Source organism: Panthera uncia, chromosome C2 (assembly GCF_023721935.1).
Source record: "Panthera uncia isolate 11264 chromosome C2, Puncia_PCG_1.0, whole genome shotgun sequence".
In the NCBI taxonomy this organism is placed as follows: Eukaryota; Metazoa; Chordata; class Mammalia; order Carnivora; family Felidae; genus Panthera; species Panthera uncia.
In genome coordinates this window covers 144,984,753-145,009,160 of record NC_064810.1, presented here as the reverse complement: position 1 = coordinate 145,009,160, position 24,408 = coordinate 144,984,753, and the positions used below count along the sequence as shown (strand labels likewise).

General features: G+C 46.3%; 1 protein-coding gene across 1 annotated transcript in view; it reads right to left on the bottom strand.

The window, feature by feature from the left end:
* Positions 1-11,585: 11,585 nt before the first annotated feature.
* CMTM8 (CKLF like MARVEL transmembrane domain containing 8) overlaps positions 11,586-24,408 on the bottom strand; it is a 105,965-nt gene continuing 93,142 nt past the window's right edge. The window contains exons 2-4 of the mRNA XM_049629914.1: positions 23,658-23,831; positions 13,611-13,727; positions 11,586-12,018 (exon numbers count right to left, since the gene is read on the bottom strand). Of these exons, the coding sequence (XP_049485871.1) occupies positions 11,935-12,018; positions 13,611-13,727; positions 23,658-23,831 (375 nt within the window). The 3' untranslated portion in view covers positions 11,586-11,934. The remainder of the gene's footprint in view (positions 12,019-13,610; positions 13,728-23,657; positions 23,832-24,408) is intronic.

Sequence of the window (24,408 nt, the reverse complement as noted above, 5' to 3'; positions counted from 1 at the left end):
GTGCTACCTGGCTGTGTGGTTGACGGGCAGGACTCTGGAACCGAACCACCTGCATTTGGCTCCCAGTTCCATCCCTTGCTAGATCTATGTCCTTGGACAAGTTACTAACTTCTCTGATCTTTCATTTCCTCCTCTGTAAAGAGGAGCAACAATAGAACTGACTTTCAGGGCAAATATGGGAATAATATACATGGACAGATGGTGCCTCCAATAGTGTTGGCTCATAGTAATATATGTTACTTTTTTTTTTTTTTTTCAAGTTTTTGTTCCAAGGGGTACCTGGCTGGCTCAGTTGGTAGAGCATGAAACTCTTGATCTCCAGGTTGTGAAAAAAGAAAAGCAAGATAAAGAAAATTGCAAGTCTGGATGGTTTCATTGGAGAGTTCCACCAAACATTCAAAAGTTATTATTCCTTCTGTCCTTATGTATTTAAACAAGAAGGTTCTACCACCTGGAGGCTGAGGGACTCCCCAGTGGGCCACTGTTCCATAACCATAAGCATCGGAAACCTTTTCTAAGGGGGAAATAAAAGACTTTTGGGATCTGTAATGCAATGTCAGGCAATCTGAGTAACTAAAAGAGCTTCTGGGGGGAAATTTCACTGGGAGGGACAGAGGGGGAGAAAGAGGACTCACCTAGTTATTTGTGACTCATGCATCATTCAGCAAACGTTACTGGACCCTTCCACATGCCGGGCAGAACAATTCATAGGTGAGGAACGCCCTTGCCCAGGGAGTTTGTAGCCCCTAACAATATGGGGGAATAGAGCCAGGTGATAGAGGGAGCTGTGATTGTCACCTCCATGGGGCAGAGTCCAGGTCTGGACTGGAAGGTTCCCCGCTCATGTCCAGTGTGAAACAGAGTGCCTGGCCCAAAGTAGTATGCAGTACACATTTGTGAGATTAATACAGAACTGCAGGGATGGCCCACAGGAGGGAGGAACCAGCTTGTCCTGAAAGGGGAAGAGGAAGGTTCACGGAGGAGCTGGTGCTTGGAACTGTGTCTTGAAGGATGATTAAAAATGTGTTGGGTGGGCAAAAAAGGGAATGGAATATGCCTAGGCAGGAGGCATGAAACTGCACCAGAGGATTCCAGGAATTGCTACTGACACTGATAATGATGACAATGAGGTGTCTACTGTCGTGATGATGTCTCCCTGATCGCAGCTACTGCTCTGACACATTCCCATCTTGGTTCCCGTGATTCTCTGCAGGGAATGTCTTGCTTATCTTTCCCTAGTTTGTGTTGTGATTTGCAAATTAGAATCACCTGTGAAAATACACCTGCCGAGGCTCAGCCCTGAGGATCCCAGTTCAGGGTGCTCAGGTGGAGCCTGGACCTCTGTGTTTGGAAGAAGTCCCACCACAAGTGATACTGATGCCCCTGGCTGAGAACTGTTGACCTGGCAAATTGCCAACGGTCCAACTAAGTCTCGCTGAAATGTCACTACCTGTGGGAAGCCTTCCTTGAGCAATGAGCAATCTTCCATGGCATTCATTCAACCAGAATTTACTGAGTATCTACAAAGTGCCAGGCTCCGTGTTGGACACGGAAGTACATGTTCATTGCCCTTTTGGAACTTCCTAATAAGAAGGAAGTAGACGGATAAAGCTAGCAATTTTAATAGACTATGGTGAAGGCTAATCGACAGGGTAAAAGTAGATGTGCCATGGGAGCCAATGGGAGACACAGGGAAGGCTTCCTGGACGAGGGGCCATCTTAACCACACACAGAATGATAACGAGCTGTTAACCAGTTACTGGTGGTTGGAGAGTTGAGATAAACACTCAGAGGCATGTCTCAGAGGACATGAAATTCACTGAGGCTTGAGCACGGGGGTCCAAAGGAGGGGAAGGAGCTAGATGAGGCTGAAGAGGTGGCAAGACAACATGGCAAAGACAGATGGGTCCCCTCAGTGCACCCAGCTGTGCATGCAAATGTCTGACGCACCACACTTCAGGCTTAGCGGTCTCTCTTCCCAGACTGGGCAATTCTAGATGGAAGAAATTATGTGTGGAAAATCTGCAGTCAGGATCATGCTGCCTTGGGTTTGAATCCTAACCCTGCCGCCTACTAACTCTGTGAACTTGGCAAGTTTCTAAGCCCCTCTGGGCCTCAGTTTCCCTACATGTAAAATGAGGACAAAAGCTTCTATCTCTACTTTCTAATCCAATTATCATCTGCATCATATCAAACCACCCCAAAGGGTTATGGGCTTGCAATCATTTATTACCATCTCTTATGGTTCTCGTGATTTGACATGGCTCAGCCGAGCAGTTGTCACTTGGGGTCTCATGCAGCTGTAATCAGATGGGAGCGAATCAGATGGACTACAGTCACGTGAAGGCTTGATGGTGCTGAACGTCCTAGAAGGTTCTCTCACATGTCTGGCAGTTGATGCTGGCCGTTGACCGGGAGCTCAGCTATGGCTGTCAAGGGGAGTGCCTGCATGTGGCCGCTCTATGTGGCTTGGGCTTCTCAGAGCATGGCGGCGGGGTTCTGAGAGGGAGCACTGGCAGTGAGCATCCCAGGAGGCAGGACAAGGAAGATGCCAGGCCAGTTAAAGAATATTCCTCCATAATCTTGGAGGTCAATGAGTTCACAGGACCCGCCCGGATTTTAGAGGGTGGTAAGATCATTTCCACCATTTGATGAGGACGTTGCAGGGTGACGTTGTCAAGCCATCTTTCAAAAACGCAGCCTGCCATGCCTCCCATGAGGATTAGATAAATTAAGGCATGGGCAACTCTCCGCGCCATGCCTAGCACATAGCAAGTCCTCCGAAGCATGCAGACTCTTCTTGCCTTTATCCCGACATCCTCAGCACCAATCGTAGTGCCCGGTGCACAATGGTGCATCTTCATCATTTTTAGATCTGACAGTGGAAAAACTGTGTACCATTTATTTATGTTTAATTGCCATGCAGCCCAAGAATAATTGTGACTCTCATGAAACAGGTCAGATCAATTTCACTGTTAAATGAAAACTGAGTGAACACGCATGCTCTGTTTGCATTACTGTGGTGCACACAAAAAACCGTCTACTCGAAAACGGGGGAAAAGTGAGGGAAGACATATTTAGGGGTTCAAGAAAAGAGTAGTGTGGAAAGAGCACTGGATTCAGAGTTAGAAAGACGCATCTTGGAGACCAGGTGCCTCGGAACCACTCTGAGCAAGCATCTCCAGATCTGCAAAGTGGAAGGTGATGCTGCTTTCCTCCCAGGGCTTCTGTGGGGCTAGACTAAATGATATCATGCCTGTTTGGGCATTTGGGATGAGGTAGTGCGATGTGAAATAGGCTGGCATGAAAGGTGGTTGGGCCTGGCAGGTTAGGGCACTGGCAAACAGGTGCAAACAGCATTTTAAGCCAGGACCTAGAGAAAGACAACAAAACAACCCAAACAAAAAAAAAAAACCCAAAAAACCTTGGGGCTGCCCTTGGTTCATATTTGCCCTCTTGGTTCATAACCCTCATCCAGTTTAAATTAAAAAAAAATTTTTTTTAATGTTTATTTATTTTTGAGACAGAGAGAGAGACAGAGCATGAAAGGGGGAGGGGCAGAGAGAGAGAGAGACACAGAATCGGAAGCAGGCTCCAGGCTCTGAGCCATCAGCAAAAAGCCCGACACGGGGCTCGAACTCACGGACCGCGAGATCGTGACCTGAGCCGAAGTCGGACGCTTAACCGACTGAGCCACCTAGGCGCCCCCCCCCCCATCCAGTTTATATGCCTTGTCCCACGTCCTTCAGATACCCAAAGAGAGGTCTGTGCATAACTGAGGGACAAGAAACATTGCTAGCACTTGCTGGCCCACTCAAGCCATTTTGTCCTTGGTTCCAGCCTGCAGTTGAGAATTTGACACTGAATTGCACAGGTGGCTCCTTATTAGTTCCTCCTCCTGCCCAGCGTGTTTCTGGAAAAACCACCATACGGTGGATTGTCACTGAGCAGACCGATAGCCACTCATGTTTGCCCCAATACGAACGGCAAGGAGAGAAGGTTTGCTGTTGGCCAATGTGAGCATGGGGACATCTAGTGAATTAGGCAGTGAATCCTGGCCTTAGACACTTTTCTCTCATCCCGGTGGGTTTGCCAGGTCTCACGTAGCCTGCAGGCTTCCTGTAGACAATCTGCTATATGAATACTCCCCAGGGGCTATAACTTGCTCAAGAGTGGCTCACCCATGCCTTCGGGCTGTGCATTTAGGAGGGGTGGGACCAGGAGAAGACACCCCATCCCCTTAGGCAGTGGAGGGTCTGCATAAAGGTCCTGGTTTTGTCTGCTTGACCTTTGGAATGAGAGGGGACTCTGGCTGCTGGTCTGCCCACAGGCGAGGTTCTGAACCTCAGTGTTTCTCTTTGTGAAGAGGTCAGGTACCACCTGGCTTAGGTAATAAAGCAACGTACAAATATAAGGAACGATTTGTTTTTATGCCAATGTTTTCTACCAGAATCAGTATTCTTTCTATGAAGTTACCAAGAGAATAGAGGGGAGAGGAGGGGTAGGGAGGAGGGGGAGCAAGAAAGGGGAGAGTCTCTTTCTCCTACTTTATCCATGGAATCTTTCATAAACGAGAGAAATGATGGCCAAAGATGACTACGCTTCCCTTCAAAAGGAGACAAACATAATGGGTATAGTTCCCTGCATAGTTTTCATGCAATTGCCCTGGTCATTTGTCTGCCTTCATAAGGGGGCCTTGAAGAGGTTCATTTTCCCACTAGTTACGAGGATCCTGGTTTTTCCAGCCTGCTGAAACCACTGCCTTCTCTTGTCTCTGATTTAAAAATATTTGTTATTTCCTGATGATGAATGTATTTCCTGCTCATTATAGAAAATTAGGGGAAATTCAAACCAACAAAGACAATAAAAATCACCCCATGATCCCACCACTCTTTACAATTTAGTTTGCTCTGCCTTTTGTCAACCCCAAGTTAGACTCTAAATGTGTTCTAATAAGAATTCCTCACACAGTTTTCCGTGGGAACATTGATTTGTGTGTTCATACACAATTTATTTTTCTCTATTATGTATTCTTAGAAAGACAGCACTTTAACAACTGATCTTCAATTTAATAACCAATTTAGCAACCACAGTTCAGCACAGCTTGAGAAATGTGTTAAAAATACAAAGTTAAATCATTAATGGCAGTGCTAACCCACTCTGATTTGGAATAAACTTGGGAGGGGGTGGGTTGGAGTGAATTCATTTCTAAAGGCTCATTAGATGGACTTATTTATTTAACCATTCTCCTTCTGTTAGGGTTTTAGGTTGATGCAGTGTGTGTGTGTGTGTGTGTGTGTGTGTGTATGTATTTAAAAAAATTTTTTTTTAAATTAAACTCTATGCCATAATGAGGGGCTCAAACTCACAGCCCTGTAATCAAGAGTTGCATATTCTACTGAGTGAGCCAGCCCAGGTGCCCTGAACTTTTTTTTTTTTCCTATTATACATAAGACTGGGATTAATATCTTCGTGCGTGACCTCAGGCTCCTAACCGAAGCAACCCCAAATCCAAGGGAAAATTTTAAGCTCTTCATATATATTGCCAAACAGATTTCCAAAAATGTTGTACCGCTTTATCCCCACAGCCTGTAACGTTTCCACCTGCTTCTTTTCCTCACATTACAGATGTTTCCAGTCGGCTAGGCTAGAGGGGCTGCAGACCAGGGGCAAGGAAACCTGCATATCTGCCCAAGCTATTCCAATTACTCATGGTGTAAACTTGGGCAAACTGCTGATACTTAATGAAGCCTCAACTGTCCTTATCAGATAAATGGAGCTCTTGACGCCTGCTAAGGCAAAGCTCTTTTGAGGACCAACTGACACCATGTGTGAAAGTGCTTTGTCAAGTATAAAATCGTAGGTTGACTCATATGACATTTTTGTAGGCCAAAGAGTCAAATATTGGCAATTTCATACGGTTCAACCCAACACTGTTACCATTAAGTGGTTAGAAGTTGTTAGGCAATTACTCATTTGTGCTTTCCAGAAACTAATCAGCTAGTTGCGTGTTTTCCCAGGTACCTAGCTCAGTAATCGCTTGGCAGCTCTCATTTATTAAGCGCTTTCTGACATTTCTTCAACAGTCTCGAATTCTGACGGCACTACTGTCACGGCCCACGTTCAGAACTGCCTTCTGTTGGTTTCCCTCGGCTTGTCTTCTAAACCAGCTACTCCTTCAAGGTCTCCTGGGACCCGGCATTAACTTCCCAGCACCTTCACCGCCGCAGACATTTGTTGAACACATACTATGTTCCGCACACTGTGCTGAGCTCCAGAGGGAAGATGGACATGAAAATGCCCGCCTCTGCAACAGACCACAGACCAGGTGGGAGACAGGTGGTAGTGAATCATGTGACAGCAGGGCAGAGGGGACAGGAGCCACAAGGACATTTCAAAATGCCCCACAGTGTTTTTCTTTTAAAACCAGCATTCTCCAGGTATACGTCACATAAAATAAAACACACCATCTTCAGTAAATGGTTTGTGGATTTTGGCAAATGCATATGCGCATGCAGCCCCCACCATAATCAAGACGCACACTGTTCCTATCACCTCAGAACATTTCCCCGTGTCCCTTTCTAGCTAATCTCTTCCACCTCTAACCCCAGGCAACTGCTGATTGGCCTCCTATCGCGATAGATTTGTTTTGCTTTTTTTTTTTTTTTTTGAATTTCATATATAGATAGAATCAAACATTATACATATGTTTTTTGGTCTGGCTTCTTTCATTCAGTGTAATATTTCAGTGACTCATCTACATTGCTGCATGTGTCCAGAGTTTGCTCCTTTTCACTGCTGAGTAGCATTCCATCGTGAGAATATACCATAGTTTGTTTATTCACTGTTTGATAGTCATGTGGGTTGTTTCCAGTTTGGGCCAATTATGAATGCAGCCAGCTGTGCATATTCTTGCATAAAAGTCTTTTTGTGGACATGTTTCTCTTGGGTAGATATCGAAGAATGGAATTGCTGGGTCATATCACATGTGTATGTTTAACTTTATAAATAATTGTACCGTTTTACAGTCCCACCAGCGATGAATGAGAAGTCCAGATTCTCCGAGACCTTGTCAACACCTGGTACCATCAGTCTTTTTAAATTGGGCCTTTCTGGAGGGTGTGATGTAGCATCTCATTGTGGTTTTAACTGGAAAAGTATGTACCTTGTTCCTGTCAAGAGTTGAGGCCTAATCCTCACTCTTAGAAGCTCAGTGTTCTTCGGTACTAATGGCCAACTTACTTCCAGAGAAGGAAGCCATTTCTCATGGATGACTACTGTCTTTCAGACAAAAGGTAGAGTTCTCATTATAAGTTAAAATGATCAGAGGCCAGGTTGTTCACGCTTCATTCACACGCAGCCTTCCTACTGCAAGGTCATGACCAAGCCAGGTCATGAAAATTTCTGTGAGTCCCCATCCCCCTGCTGTTTCTCTTTCTAAGACTTTTCCATGTTATCACCATCTTTTTTTTTTTTTTTTAACAATTTTTTAAATGTCTTACATTTATTTTTGAGAGACAGCACAATCAAGGTAAGGGGAGAGAGAGAGGTAGACGCAGAATCGGAAGCAGGCTCCAGGCTGGAGCTGTCAGCGCAGAGCCCGACGTGCGGCTTGAACTCACAAACTGTGAGATCATGACCTGAGCTGAGGTTGGACACTCAGCCGACTGAGCCACGCAGGCGCCCTCATGTTATCACCATCCTTCAACGATAGCTTCAGGAAGGCTTGAGTCACTCTCTCCTGTGGACTCTCAAATCTTTCTTTTTCTACCCTTCTGTTGCTCAAAAGCACTGGAACTAACGTGGACTTACAGCAGCACTATTACCATCTACTTAGGGCCTTGCGGTGACTATTAGAAAGTAAAGCAGAACCAAGGTGTTATGCCTTTGCTCGAAAGCCACGTTCCAGGATGTCCTGTGCATTGGTTAGGATATGTGCTGTTCCAAGTAATAGGAATTAGTTTAGGCAAAGTGAGTGTCATTGCTCATGTCATTGCAAAGCCCAGAGTTTGACAGCATTCAGGGCTGAGAGGATTCAGTGACTCAACGATGTAACCAGGAAGTTTCTTTCCATCTCTTTGCTCTTCCTTCCATCACCTTCGTCCTATGACTGGCTCCCCCTTGTGGTCACAAGATATTTACCAACAATTTCCCCGCCTACTTACTTCCTCAGAACTCTGACAACAGCCAAGCCCTGGGGCACATGCCTATCCCTGAACCAATCAATCGGTGTGGCCAGGGGGTGGAAGCAGCTTAGGCAAAGCCCCCTTCCCCCCAGGAAGCTGGGGCATGAGTGGGTGGGTGGTTACTGAATAAAAACTAAGACAGATAACAAGAGCAGGGACAGATAACAAGAGGCGGAGAACTAGGACAGATAACCAGAGGTGTGGGCCAGGCAGCGACAAGGTCCACTGCAGCCTGGACTTAGAATTATTCTGAATATTCTAGGAAAAAAAATACCGTCTGCCGTGGACACACAAGTTTTCCCAACACATACGTTCCAAATGCAATGTCTCCCTGGCCAACAACTTTCTTGCCACTCACCTTCCTTACTCTCCCTCAAACACCTTCTAGATCGAACACCTAAGTTCACCTACCCCCTAACTTGTAACCATACTCACTCCAATCTTCCTCGTTGCTCTCAACACCATGGACATAGCTGTCACCTTCCTTCACTGCCATCTGCTTACAAGTCACATTTGGCAGAAGCCCGTGGTCAGAACTTCTACGCAAGGCCAAGTTAACAAATGCTTCTTAACTTGTCATCTTACACGGTATGTGTTTGCTCCTGTGCCCCTGGCCTTACATGCCCAACTTTTTTTTCTGTGAAAAATCCATCTTTTCAATTAAAATAATAATTGTCTAGGGGACAGAAATACAAACTTTTAATTGATTTTCTACCCAAGGCTGTAGCTTCAGTGAGTATTTAAAGAAAATCTAATGCGTATTTATTTTTGAGGGAGAGAAGGCGGGGAGGGGCAGAGAGAGAGGGAGACACAGAATCTGTCAGCACAGAGCACGATGTGGGGCTCAAACTCCCGGGCCACGAGATCATGACCTGAGCTGAAGTCAGACACTCAACCTACTGAGCCACCCAGGAGCCCCTTCAGTTAGTACTTTCAAATATCTGTGCTCTGTGCAGAGATAACTTTATGTATTTATGTATTTAAACTCTTTTGTGTGCTGATACCCTGGGGGGATTTTTCTAAGAAAGCAGCAGCTTTTAAATGTATCAAAATAAACAGTATTGAACCTTCTTGTCTCTGGGTTTTCTTGTAGTTCTCAAATGTTGGCTACGTATCTTGGGGGCTATGAGTTGGGACACTGCAATGGAGAGAGACTGGTTGCCTAAAGCATGTCACTGATTTGCCGTAAGTGGGTAAATGCATCAAACTCAAAACCCACCCAGCTCCATCAAAGAGGACGTGATGCTTTTGGGAGGGCGGTTGGTGGCCACCTATGCCAGAGAATAGTTTAAGCACTCTGTATCCTGTCCTTGTAATAATATTTTTCAAACCTCAGAAACCTATTCTTTTTATGATGTTTGCTATATCGCAGGTGGCTTTTCTTTCTTAAGAGAAAAATGGAAGCCGTTCAAAAACTTATAGCTTCATCTGAACAGCAGAGAATCATTGTATTGTCCCAAAACCCGCACTAAAAAGTGCACGAACAAAGTCAGCATTCAAAAGAGGAAATAAGAATTTCCTTTCAGTTAAAAAAACAGATACTTGGTTTTGCTTTGTGTTTGTTTTTGGGCAAACTCTCAGGATGACACAAAGGGTCAAGCTCCTGAAAAGCCACAAATAAAGACAACAAGCACTCCTGCCTGGAAACAAATGAGTACTGTTCTCTAGAAATAGATCTCATTGGGGCTGCTGGCTCAAGAAAGACCTATAGCTGTAGTCTTTACGGAGAATATTTCCAAAGTGGGTTATGGAACTCTTCACCCCAGAAGCTGCTCCTATAAATGGGGCCATGATTATAGATACGAGATCACACACACACACACACACACACACACACACACACACCACAGTGGGCGGTGAGGACATAAAACAGACTTCTTTCTTTCTTTTTTAAAAAGTGTATTTATTTATTTTTTTTTGGGGGGGGAGGGGCAGACAGCAGGCACAAGAATCCCAAGCAGGCTCCCTGCAACCATCCTGTCAGCACAGAGCCCGATGTGGGACTCGAACTCACGAACTGAGCCGAGATCAAGAGTCAGACACTTAACCAGACTGAACCACCCAGGCGCTCCCAGGCTTCTTTCTTGATGGCTGTTTCCAGAAGTTCCCTGAAACACGCATCTGGAAGTTCTAGTTTTTCTGCCTTTTGTCGAGCTTTGGTTGCAATACCAAGTACTTAAAACACCCAGTACACAGAGGATGAATATGCCTCTGTGAGTGTGAGACAGAGAGGAACACATTCTGACTAGTGATTTCAGCTTTTCTTGCAAAATCAGCGAGTCGGAGGCTGTCCTGCGGGTGACCAGGAATGCAGCCCCCCAAGGATTGAGCGCTGATCACCTGTGGGTCTGTGTTGCTAAAATCCGACTGTCACAGCTCGCTGGATGGCGGACTCAGAGTGGCCTCTGGTACCCCCAACCCTCACCCACTCCCACACACCTGTCCCCTACACTCCCCTTATTCTCGGTCCCCGTCTCCCCACTAGCTCTTTGGATCCAGAACCCGGGAACATTCTTCATTGTTCCTTTCAAAGGTCGGTGGTGGGTGTTGGACACTGAAGAAATCTCACCTCTCCTCTACAGAGGCAAACAGAACTTGGATCAGAACTTACAGGTAAACAGGAGGACGGACCAAATAAGCAGACGACTCACAACAGAAACAAACAGTACTGCTAAACAACAGCAGAAGAGTGAGGCCCCGGGGGTCACGTCCGCAGAGTGCGCAAGCTAACGCGGCTCACTGTCATCAACCATATTAACGCTTCTGTGGTTTTTTGTTTTTCAAAAGAAGCTCGTGTTGAAAAATCACCCACGGCACACTGCCTTACCAGCAAGAACCATCCTAACTGAACACACTTCCTCTAAACACGCATCTGCCTTGCTGCCTGGGGTTCTTTCCACCCTCTGAAGACAGCTAACAACGATGCCACAAAGTAGTCGTTCTGGAGAACTTTTGGTCAGGTATTTTCCACAACGTAGGGTACGTGAGTCCCTGTGGTCAGTGAGTATCTTAAGGGACACGCAAGTACTTATTTTCATGGTTATGCACTAATTCTAATACGTGTCAGGAAAAAATGCCACCAGCAAGCACATCAGTCCGTGCACTCAGCAGCACCACGTAGGGTGAGCATCTTAACGAACTGCAAGGCCAGAGTTTCACTAGGTGCTTTTTCTGGGCCCTCTGGTTAGCAGATGAGAATCATGGCCACTGACGATCCCCGGGCTTGGGGAGATGGGTCTCTCCTGCCACCCTGGTCCAGTGGCTGTGGACAAGGGTCTCTGGGCAACGTTGCAACTGGACAGTCCGTGAGGGCGAAGATGCAGCCACAGCACCCCAGCTCAGGCTGTGGTAACAGGTCTCCTTTCTCAAATCAGACACCTTACCCGGGGATTTTGAAACATTTAATCAGAAAAGACTCTGGCATTTGAAAAGTTAGGTTGATAAACTTGACACAGTCTTGATATTAGCAATTTATCTATTTATACATTGTCTAAGAAAATAAGGTCTGTGAAGACATCCGCAAGATATTGAAGAGTTCGTTACAAGCTACAGCAAGCTGCAGATAAGTATCCAGTTTAATTAGAACAAACTGCCGCCAGCAAATTTAACTAGGTATATAAAAACATTAGTCAAATACAATTCTCTGGAAATATACATCATACCTACAGTTTGTCGGGTTTTTTGTTTTCGTTTTTACAAGGAGATTCTTCGTGTTTTCTCCCTCCCTTTTAATTCTCAAAATGGCCAATCACTGTATGGTCCTGGATCTCCAAGCTATAAAACTGAAATATGTGTTCCCAGCATAGCAGATGGTGACCAGAAAGGCGAAGAACTACAGGAAACAAAGCATAATAGAAAGAGGGCTTAGGGCACATTCTAATTAGCAAAAGTTATCATTTCGCCTCCATTGAATCAGGCACTCACAGCATCCCTTAACTCCAGGCTTCCTCATCTAAAACTGCTTTATTGGTTCAATTACCTTCCTTCTGAAATGATCTCTGGCTATGCTGGTTGTTTGGGTTTTTGTTTTTTTTTTTGGTTGTTTTTTTTGTTTTGAAACATATCTGGAAAGCTTGTAGTTCTGCTCAAATAACCACAGGCTGTTCACTTTGGGTTGACTATGGTGGGGTGGCATCCGAGAAAAGCACATCAATTCCTAATTTAGTACAGGCAATTTTAGACCAGGGCTTAACCTCAGACTGTCATACGATCAGTTAAATAAAGGAGTCGAGTTTGTAGGAGGAAGCGATGAACCCACGTGGTACGAATGGGGAGCAGGGAAAATGCAGGCCCCTCTGCAGGGGCAGCTACTGCCCAGTTCCGGTGGATTCTTGCTGTAGGATAGCTTGAGCCATGTGCTGCTACGGCGTGTGATTTTTTTTTTTAAGTTTATTTATCTAGTTTGAGAGAGACAGAGACAGTGCTGGTGGGGGAGGGGCAGAAGGAGGAGACAGAGAATGCCAAGCAGGCTCTGCGCTGCCGGTGCAGAGCTGGATGCAGGGCTTGAACTCACGAAACCATGAGATCATGACCTGAGCCGACACCAAGAGTCGGACACTGAACTGACTGAGCCACCCAGGTGCCCCAAAGCTTGTGATTTTTAATGTCATGCACACCACACTCTCTACGTTTGAGTAGAGATTTTCAAATATAAATACAAGAATATAATGAATGGCTATATTATCATCAGTCAGCCTTCACACTATCATTTTGGCATTCCTGTCTAACTGCCCCCCACTCCCCTGCCAATGGCTTCTTTGGGGGATGGAATATTTTAAGGCCAATCTCAGAGAAACTTCTAGATTTAGTTTTTACAACCAGAGCAACAATACACACGATGGCTTAGAAATGCAAACCATACAGAAGCGTGTGTGTGTGTGTGTATATATATATATCACAAAGCAGAAGCCCCTCAGGCCGCTCCCCTCGTCACCCAGCCACAGTCTCTGAAAGGAACCTCTGTTACTGTGTACTTTCCTCTGCATTCCCAGTGCATAAACAAACATCTCCACTTCTCAAAAAAAAAAAAAAAAAAAAAAAAAAAAAAAAAAGAATCATAGTGTGCTCATTGTTTTGCAACTGTCTCCCCACTTGAACTGTAGTCAGTAGAATTATTCTTAGACGGCCACAAATAGCTTTCCTCCCTCAAATACTTATTCTGTTCCAAACTATCTGGCTTTCACTCAAGCTGGGTCTTTTTAGCCTCTGTGCACCTCAGGCCATCGGGAGGCCCCACTAATTTTCAATGCTTTCAAACCACAAGCTAATGGCCAGTGTGTCACAACTGTGGGTGGTGCTTTCCCCCTCCTGCAGATAATTTGGGCCTCCTGCTGGATCTCCAGCCCCAGTGGGAGGAGGAGACCGTGATCCTGACCATGGAGGTTTGGTGGTGGGGGGGGGGTGGTGTTGAAAGGGCTCACTCACCGATGAGGCTGCCCAGCTGTTGAAGTTGTGGCTGTCCCTCTCCGGGGAAACAGAAGAGGCATCCACCACAGCGGCCGAGAGGTATAAGACGAAGGCACTGCCATTAAAGCATAGACCCTGGGAGAGACAGAGGGGTGGGGTGGTCAGGGAGTGTGGAAGGTCTGGGCACCTCTGGACCTGAGAAGTGGCCAGGACCGCATGCCGGGTGTGGAAAGGGTGCATCTGGATGCTTTGGAAGGGCTTTTTTTTTTTTAAGTTTATTTTTTATTGAAGGGGACAGAGAGAGAGAGAGAATACACAAGCGTGTGCAATCAGGGGAGAGGCAGAAATAGAGGGGGAGGAGGGGGAGGGAGAGAGGGAGAGAGGGAGAGAGGGAGAGAGGGAGAGAGGGGGAGAGAGAGAGAGAGAGAGAGAGAGAGAGAGAGAGAGAGAGAGAGAGAGAATCCCAAGCAGGCTCCTTGCTGTCAGATCCCGATACAGGGCTCAATCTCATGAACCATGAGACCATGACCTGAGCCAAAATCAAGAGTCAGATGTTCAACCGACTGAGCTACCCAGGTGCCCCCCACCCCCGAAGCAGCTCTTCAGGGCCTCTAGGAGGAGAGGGCTTAACACCAGCTTATATACAATACAACCAGACACCCCTCACCTGTCCCCCAAGATACTCGGGCTGCCTGCTCATCCCTTCAGCCACTTCTCTCTCTCTCAATTTGCTCTTAATCCTTGCTTCACCCAGATTTCAGCCATGGTGACCTACTGGCTGAGGAAGGCAGGTAGCTGGGGGCCCCAGCAAGATCTGCCTGGCCCATGGCCCCAGCAGGTACAGCCCTTCAGCACCTGTCCCTGACCCAGAGCTGGGAGACAGCCTTTCCCAAAGCAGGCGAGCTGATCCATTTCTCTGCTCTAAGCAGGGCGGGACATTTAGGTGAACTCCTCAACCCTAGCAACAAGTTCTTCAAACTAAAAAGAAGATTATACATATTAATAGAGCCCTTTGGGAACTAATCTTTCCCTTGGCTTCACCTTATTTTTTCCTATTCTTAGAGAAGACAGATATGTAAATCCAAGCAGGTATTTGGTTTTCAGCTATATTTAAACTCTAGGAAATCATACGAAATGTGAAATGTGCGAAACCTGATCCTATCTGAACAAGGGTGAGAGGAGGGGGTGGGGTGGGGCAAAACTGATGCAGAAACCAAAGCTTTATACAGGTAGGAAGAAGGTGGCTCTCAAGGAATAGATCCTCTGTGGTCTAACAGCTCTCCCTCAGGAATTCAGAGAGACAGGAACAAATAGGGGCAAGGGGAGGAAGCAATATCTTTTTCTTCTTAGGGAAAGAAAGGCATGTAGAATTTTCCAGATGCAGGTCTTAGCATTCTGAGGTGGGTTGTGTATCCCTGTTGCCTCCTCCACACTTATATTATGCCGGGTTAACGAGATTAACCTTTATTGATAAGGGTAGTCCAGGATTCAGGGTATCCCCTGGTGCTCATCTGCATAGAAATGTGTCCCCAAGAAGACGTGATTTCCCTGGATGACTCATTATGTTTGCTGGTTGTGGGGTTTTTCTGGGTCCAGAAACACATTTGTGCATTACAAAAAGTTTTTATAATTAATTAATTAATTTAGAGAGAGAGAGAGAGAACACAAATGGAGGAGGGGCAGAGAGAGGGAGAGAGAGAATCCCAAGCAGGCTCTGCACGGTCAGCACAGAGCCCGATGCAGGGCTCGAACCCATAAACCGTGAGATCATGCCCTGAGCCAAAGTCGGATGCTCAACTGACTGAGCTGCCTAGGCACCTCCCCCAAGTTTTTTTTTTTTCAATTACACATTACCTCCAGAGTTTTATACATTTGCTATCTGCCAAATAAAGGACTCTTCATACATATTTTTAATACTGAAACAGCTAAAGGTAATTACCTCTGAGGAGTGGGGGACCTTAGTTTTCACTTTGTGGCCTTTCCACAGGTAGTGGTTAAGTTTATTTTTATTTAATAAACTAGTCACGCCTTACATTCGAAACATTAACATGCTTAAGAAAAAAATTTAAAAGTAATGCATATTCATGGTAACCAAACAAAATCCAGTGTGGATAGAAGAATCTGGAGTAAAAAGTCAGTCTATTTTTTTCACCTCAGCTTTTTCCTTTGGGATATAAACAAACACCCAATTTTATACAAAAGGAGTCATAGAGTTATGTAAACTTAGAGGTGTTGTTTTTTTTTTCTTCACTGAAAAAGATACCAAGGGCAATTTTGCATGCCTGTCCAAACAGATGACCTCATTTGTTGTCATAACACAAATACCTTAGAATCTAACTTTCCCCTATCGATGGGCATTTCACGTTCCTAGTTTTCCCAGGGTCACAAATGGCTACTGTGACGAATGTCTTTAAACAAGTATTTGGGGGTGCCCATGCATGTCCAGTCCCCACACAAGGGGAGAGATGACGGAGACAGCATTCGCAGAGGCCAGCCTGGTCAGGACTGCCCTGACAGTGGCCCTGGGCCTTGTCCCCACTGCTGGGTGGGTGAAGGGCCGGAGAGGGAGTGGTGACAAGACTCCCTGAGGATATGTGTCCCCGTCCCTTAGTAAGTGTGGCCCAATCCATTTTTCCAAGGCTCTCTTTCCCTTGGAGAGAAGCAGGGAAGGGCTTTCTTCCCCCCTGCTGGGTAATCACAGCCTCCATTCCTGCTACCTCAGTGTGGAAACTCCTCCTGCCCGCCTCCCCCCACACCATCTTCCTAGGACTCCCAAATTAAATATGTATGGGGGATGCCTGGAGTGGGAAACTAGTGAAAACAGGTGGAGAGAGGAAAGAAAAAAGAAGGGCAAAGAAATCAGGATCTGAGATTGTTTTTTTCTTTTCCTTCCTTCCTTCCTTCCTTCCTTCCTTCCTTCCTTTCTTTATGTTTATTTATTACTTTGAGAGAGAGACAGAGGGTGAGCAGGGGAGAAGCAGAAAGAGAGGAAGACAGAATCCAAAGCAGGCTGCAGGCTCCAAACTGTCAGCACAGAGCTCGACGTGGGGCTCAAACTCATGGACCGCGAGATCATGACCTGAGTCAAAGTCAGACACTCAAACGACTGAGCCACCCAGGTGCCCCAGGATCTGAGATTGCTATAGAGGTTAAAGAACAGAGATCTGTGTGGCTACAGAAGTGGTGGATGGTAACACACAGCTTCGGTAGCCTCTGGAATATCACTGAGCTTCGTCGAAACACAAGGTCGCACTGCTCTAGAGAAGCAGGACCCGAGTCTGAGACTGCTCAGGCTGAAAAGACCCTAGAGCACCCCCCCTGCCCCCCACCAACTCAAATGCCAGTTCTCAAAGCATCCCCGGGCCGCAGGGAACCCAGAACAAATACAGTGTCTTACCAAAGTTTCCCAACTACTCCGTTTTGGGAGAAGGTGGAGGGAGGCTCTTCTTTCTGAAATTTGATCCCTCTTTGGTACAGAATGTCCTCCCCCCCCCCCCAAATAAAGGCACACAGATAAAAACTCTCAAATAGCTGGCCTCCTTGTTGGCCCTCCACCGTGTAGCACTGGTGTCCACGACTGACCAAACCTAACTGCAGAGAGAGAACTCCTCATCCCTTCACAGTGGAGAGGAGGAAGGTCCTCTCAGCTCCAGCGATTTCCCAAAGGCTAGGACCAGGGCATTTGTGAACCCTGGCCACCAAGGAGATTCCAGGGTCGACGGCTGTGGTTGGCAGCAGGGGACCTGCTTCCCATTCCCTGGCTATCAAAACCCTTTCGGTGTCTATTTCTTCACCTGCAAAATGGAAATAATCCACTCCGTGTTTGCAGTTAGTGTGAGGTGAAATGATGTCATCTATGAAGGACCCAGCCTGACCTCTGGCACACAGTAGGTGCTTCATGAATGGTGGCCGCTACTGCCTATAAAAGGAAGCTGTGCCCTCTGCCCTGTACTGCTCAGAGTGCTTGCAACGAGGCCGATGGGGATGAGCTGTGGAGGATGAATCCTCAGAAAATGCATTTGTGCAGGTCCTGGTGCTTAGTGCCCCAAGGAGGACAAACGGTATTGCTTTGAAGTTTTAGCTCAAATCAGATTTGTCACAAAGCACATCCCAGCCTCTCTGGGTGACTCATATGGCCCAGAAAACATGCCTACAATTGAGTCAATTCCAGTGCAAAGCTCATGCCTTATCAAGCAAAGAGCTACAGGCAAAACTAGGAGACTGGTTTTTGTCATGTCCCATGGGCTGGTCTCCCAGCCAAGTTCCCAGTGGATGAAAGCCTGGTCTGCTCATCCCTTCTTGGCAATCTCAGATTCCCCAAATGCTCTGAGAACCAGAAGTAAATCCAAAAGTCATCTGGCAGCAAAAGCTGACTTGTACTGACATGGGGGCAATGCAGTCTTTATTACCCCTCTTTGCAGGAAAATGCACGTGTTCGTGCAGAAATGCTAACGTGTCTGATTAAAGTGCCGCCCCCAGACTCAGGATCTTACGCAGTAAATGCACCAGATTATTTATCTTTCTAAAATTTGAGGGGGTGGAAATCCTGATTCTAAACATATCTGGCCTAGGGGCGCCCGGGTGGCTCAGTCAATTAAGCATCCGACTTCGGCTCAGGTCATGATCTCAAGGTTTGTGAGTTCGAGCCCCACGTCAGTCTCTGCACTGACCATGTGGAGCCTGCCTGGGATTCTCCCCTCTGCTTATGTGCTCTCTCTCTCTCTTTCTCTCTCTTTCAAAATAAATAAATTCTAGAAAATAAATTTAAAGAAAAAGAACCTACAGAAAACATGCCTAGGAATTGAGACTCAGCAGAAGGGGAATTAAAGGTACTGCTCATTCTTGCATCTTAACCACTGGCTCTCCCGTTACAGTTTCCAACGTTTTTTTGTTTTTTTTTGTTTTTTTTTTCTATTTATTTTTGGGACAGAGAGAGACAGAGCATGAACGGGGGAGGGGCAGAGAGAGAGGGAGACACAGAATCGGAAGCAGGCTCCAGGCTCTGGGCCATCAGCCCAGAGCCTGACGTGGGGCTCGAACTCACGGACCGCGAGATCGTGACCTGGCTGAAGTCGGACGCTTAACCGACTGCGCCACCCAGGCGCCCCTCCCGTTACAGTTCCCAAGTCCTCTTCCTCCAAGTTCACAAGTACTTTCCTCAAGACATCCTCTAAGACCCATCGTCCTCCCAAACGGCATTCCTGCCGTTCCTCCAGGTCACTTGAATGATGCCCTCTCCCCGTATTCCCACGTGGCTGTCACTTCGAGGTGCTTTCTACCTTTTGTGATTCCCCACATCCAGATGAGTCTTTCTTCCCGGTGCCCACCCAGCGAGGCAGGACGCCAGTTCCAACCAGGCCGCGTGGGCTGCCCCAGGCAGCTACGGGCACCTAGGCTGGAGTTACTTTCAGAGCCTGCCCCACGTTTCCGAGAATCATAACGGAAAATCCTCACGTTCGTATTTGGGGAGACTGTTAAGAGTCCGTCAATGTGTTCCGTGCAATCAAATGAGACCTGTTATTTGTGTATGTGTGTGTGTGTGTGTGTGGCGGAGGGGGGGGGTGGTTAACTTAGCTAACTCTGAAAGCAGCTCCCAGAAAGAACCAGGCCAGATCCACTTGAGCAGTGAGGCCGCTAAAGCCTGCTAGCTTTATTTCAGTCTATACCACACTTACACACGATGCTTCAAATCTGGCTTATCAGTCACTTATTTGGAACTGGATAGTTTTTTGATCCACTGGTTGAAAATAAGCAAACAAAAAGATAGTATCGCTCTGAGCCCTGTTTTGTACACACACACGTGTGGCACCACTTGGGTTTTTTTTTTTTTTGGTTTTTTTAAATCGTGCAGCCAGTCCAACTCCCCACAAAGATTATAAATTCTCCAAAGGTAAAGGGGACTTCACCTTTTATCTCTGAGCTCCCCTCAGGATGTGTGTGATCAGTCTTCAAGATGTCACTAAATGCTGCCTCCTCTCTCAAGAGTTCCCAGCTGTCCCAAGCTGAGGTGGTAGTTTCCATCACACTTTGTACATACCTTCACTTTGCTATATGTCATAGGGTACCATGATGGGTTGATTTTCTGTGTTAACCTGACTGGGCCACAGATGCACAGATATTTGGTCAAACATTATCCGGGGTCTATCTATGAGGGCTTCTGGATGATATTAACATTCAAATCTACAGCCTGAGTAAAGCAGACTCTAATGTGGGTGGGCCTCATCCAATCAGTTGAAGACCTGAATCGAACAAGAAGGCTGAGTAAGAGAGAACTGCTCCTGCCTGACCGCCTTGAGCTGGGACATCAGTCTTTTTTCCTGCCTTTGGGCTTGAACAGAAACATCAGGTTCCCTGGTCCTCAGGCCTTCCGGCTCGGACCGGAACCACACCATCAGTGTGTCAGGGGTCCAGCTGGCTGACAGCAGATCTTGGGACTTCCCAGTTCCCATAATCATGTGAACCAATTCCTTCTAATAAATCTCTTCATGTGGGTGTGCATGCGCACACACACACACACACACACACACACACACACACACCCTATTGCCTATGCTTCTCTAGAGCACTCTAATACAGACTTTGTATCGAGAGTGGGGTAGACAGATTTGGAGCCTGGAGTGGAACTGATGCTATAACAAATACCTAAAAATGTGAAAGTGGCTTTGGAACTGGATAATGAGTAACGGCTGGGGAGTTTTGAGGAGCATACTAGAAATACGGATGTTGAAGGGGATTCTGGTGAGGGCTCAGAAAGAAAAGAGAAGAGCTAGAGAGAAAGGTGCCATCTTCTTAGGGAATACATAAATAATCACAAACAGAATCTTAGTAAAAGTGTGCATGTTGAAGGCCACTGTGGAGAGATCTCAATGCACACGTGGGGAACACGTTTTTGGAAACTGGAGGAAAGGTGATCCTTGTCATAAAGTGGGAAAGAATTTTGCTGAACTGGGTTCTATTGTTTCATGGAAGATAGAGCTTACAAGCAACAAAACTGGATTAACTGGATATTTAAATGAGGAGATTTTTAAAACAAAGTATGAAAGGCAAGGCTTGGTTCCTTCTGTTTGTAGTAAAATGCAAACGGAAACAGATGAATTAATGAAGAAATTGTTGGGGTGCCTGGGTGGCTCATTTGGTTAAGTGTCCGACTCTTGATTTAGGCTCAGGTACATGATCTCACAGTTTGTGGAATCGAGCTCCACATTGGGCTCTGCACTGGCAGCACAGAGCCTCCTTGGGATTCTCTCTCTCCCTCTCTCTGCGCCCGTCCCCTGCTCTCTCTCTCTCTCTCGAAATAAATAAACTTACAAAAAAAAGAAACCGTTAAGCAAAAAAGAAGCAGAACTTGATGGTCTGGAAAATCCTTGGCTTAATCCATATTGTAAAAAATAAGAAAGCTTGCTCTGAAGAGAACACCAGAGGTGTGGCCGAACAACCATTTGATAAAGAGATCATGGGTGCAAACCACAGATCTAATTTTGTACAGGCAGAAGTCAGAAACAGGTAAGGGATTATACCCGTGAAACACTGCCAGTCTGAATGAAAGTGGGTGGAGATGGGACAAAATAAAGGAGCTCTGTCAAATTTCTTGGATTCTATAGGATAGAATGATAGAGCTATTTGGCTGTGAATATGCGCCTATCTTCAAGAACAAAGAATGAATCATCCAAAGGCCATTCAGAGATCTTCGGGCCCAGGGGACAGGCTGGTTGCTCCTCAGTTGCAATGAGTTGGGCTGCTTCCCTGGTGTGAGCCAGGACATCTCCACCTGGTGCCTCAGGAGCAGGCCCACCCTGTGGAGGTATGGGGGTGACAAGAGGTATGGGGGTGACGATGCCACCCCAGTGGGCCTGGAGGTCAGAGCACTGAACCAAAGAGGCTTATTCTGGAGCCTTAAGATCCAATGGAATTTGCCTTGTAAGTTTTGGGCTTGCCTGGGGACCTTCCACTCCTTCCTTCTTCCCTGTTTCTCCTTTTTGGAAGGGACTGTCTATCTTGTGCCTGTCCCACCAGTGGGACCCATAACTTGTCTGGTTTCACAGGCTCCCAGCTGGAGAGGAATTCTGCCTCAGGGTGAATTCTACCTCCAATCTCAGCATATCTGATTTAGATGATATTTATAGGTGAAACTCTGGATCTTAGATTTCAGTTGATGCTGGAATGAGTTAAGACTTTGGGGGATGTTGAGATGGAATGCATGTATTTTGCATGTTAGAAGGGCAAGATTTGGGGGAGCCAGGGGCAGAATGTTATGGCCTGAATGCCTATGTCCCCCAACGTTCACATGTTGAAGCCCTAATTGACAGAGTGATGCCATCTGGAGATGAGGCCTTTGAGAGGTAATTAGGGTTAGATGACGTCATGAAGGTGGGATCCCCCTAATGGCATCGGCTCCCTTATAAGAAGAGATGAAAGAAAGCTCTCACCAGAGACCAGCTATGATGAGGGACCATAAGGCAAGCTGAGGGCAAAGCACAAGCTAGCACACCCCCCGCCCTCCAGGTAGGCTATGTGTGACATTCCTCAGGCTCTCCTGTCTACCCAAAAACAAAGAAAAGGGAAAAACAAATGGTTAACTGATCGAGATCACAGTCTTGCAAGACTGAGTCTCCATCAGTTTACAAGATGGATGTAAATTACAAGAAAAAGGCAATCTCATCAATAGCCTAATCTCCAGAAACCTTACAAACTCAGTTTCCTGGAGTCCCTAATATCACCCCTCCCCTCCATAGTTGTGGGGAACAAAGGCAAGAAGGAAATAGCAGATAAAATTAAATTTCTTTGCAACCTGCAGTCCATTGACAAATACTTGAGGCAAATACAGTGGGTAACATTTCTCCAGGAGCCCCGACCATCCTAATGTCAGTGTCTTACTAGAGGGAATACAACCTTAGTCTGAAAATAGCAGTCCTCCTAGATCTTTGGAGTCCTCGTTAGCATATGAAAGTCCTTTGGGAGGCTTCCCTTTTGTCTTTACCTCCCCCAGTTCCATAGTATATAACTGGTCACTCTTCACAACCCCAGTGCAGCTCTTTCTGCCCACGGGTCCTGTCCCCGTGCTTTAATAAAAATTACCCTTTTTTGCATGAAAGACATCTCAAGAATTTTTTCTTGGCTGTCAGTTCCGAACCACCACTACTCCAAAACCTCATCAAACTATACTGATGCCTGGTTTTAGACTTCCAGCCTCTAGAAGTGTGAGAAATAAATTTCTGTCATTTAAAGCTACCAGTCTGTAGTATTTTGTTATGGTGCCAGTGCACACTAAGGTATATTTTCTTATCTATTTCACCCCAGACTGTATGTTCCCCTTAGATTATCCTGCACCCAGCATGGTGCCTGGAGCCAGGACAAGCCTCCAATCCCCCTTGACCACACTTGCTTCCAAATGTTAGGACATCTATTTATTCTAACAGTAGTTTCATTTTTCATTCTAATCCTGTACACGCTATGCATCCCAACATCAAAGAGCTCTGTGTGCAAGAAAGTGAGATCTGCCAAGGCTGGGGCCCTGATGTACCTGTTTTCCAGGGAACTAATAAAGAACTGAACTTCTCTTCATTCAGTCTTCTGAGAACTGGTCCGCTATTTTGCCTAAAAGAAACTCCTGGGGGTTCTAGGATGGCTCAGTGGATTAAGCGTCCGACTTCGGCTCAGGTCACGATCTCATGGCTCGTGGGTTCAAGCCCCGCATCGGGCTCTGTGCTGACAGCTCGGAGCCTGGAGCCTGCTTCGGATTCTGTGTCTCCCTCTCTGTCTGCCCCTCCCCCACTCACACTGTCTCTTTCTCTCAAAAATAAACATTAACAACAACAGCAACAACAAAAATTTAAAAAAAAAAAAAAAAGAAGAAATTCCTGGACTTTCCCATATGCCCAGTTTCACACTCAGGTATAATCACCCTAGAGACAATAGAATAACATAAAGATTATCTGCTGTGTTGGGTTCTCCCTGGCTTTGCCCTCTGCTTTGCCGGCAGGGAGACAACTGAATTGAGGAAAGAAGGACTAAGTTCCAACCTGCATAGCGGGCAATGGACAATAACAACACCCCAGGCCTCCTTACCACTGTTGTCCAGGGCACCTGCGGGATCCTGGTGTAGGTCATTGTTATGTAGATGATGAGGAAGAAGACGGTGAGGACCCAGTAAAACACGGCTACAAACATGACCCAGCCAAAAGCAGGGACCCGGAAGTACTCGGTTCCGGCGATAAGTGTCCATACCAGCAGTCCCAGAACCTGCAAAACGGTAGAGGCAGTGGAAAAGAAAAGGGAGATACAAGGAGAAAATAAAGAAAGAAGCAGAGACAGAGGGAAAAAAAATTATATCAAGTGTCCATTACAGCTTTTATTCATATTTCCACATACAACTAACAAATATAAAACGGGTTGCAAACTCGGGTGCCCATAAATGCCAGAAGGTACAATTTATTGTCAAATTGGTTTGAGGGCCAATTTTTTAAAAAGTAAACTCTACCCCCCCCCCCCAATGTGGGGCTTGAACTCACGACCCCAAGATCAAGAGTCACACGCTCCACTGATTGGGCCAGCCAGGTACCCCTGTGGTGCACCAGTTTTCTTAGATCTTTCTTTTTTCCTCCAAGAAAACACAGCAACTCAAGCTTGTACATGACGATCTTGATTTTTAAATATTTATTTATTCCTGGGAGAGTGCTAGCAGGGGAGGGGCAGAGAGAGGGGGACAGAGGATCCAAAGCAGGCTCTGTGCTGACAGGTTGACAGCAGCAAGCCCGACATGGGGCTCGAACTCACAAACTGAGAGATCGTGCCCCGAGACAGTCGGACACTCAACCAA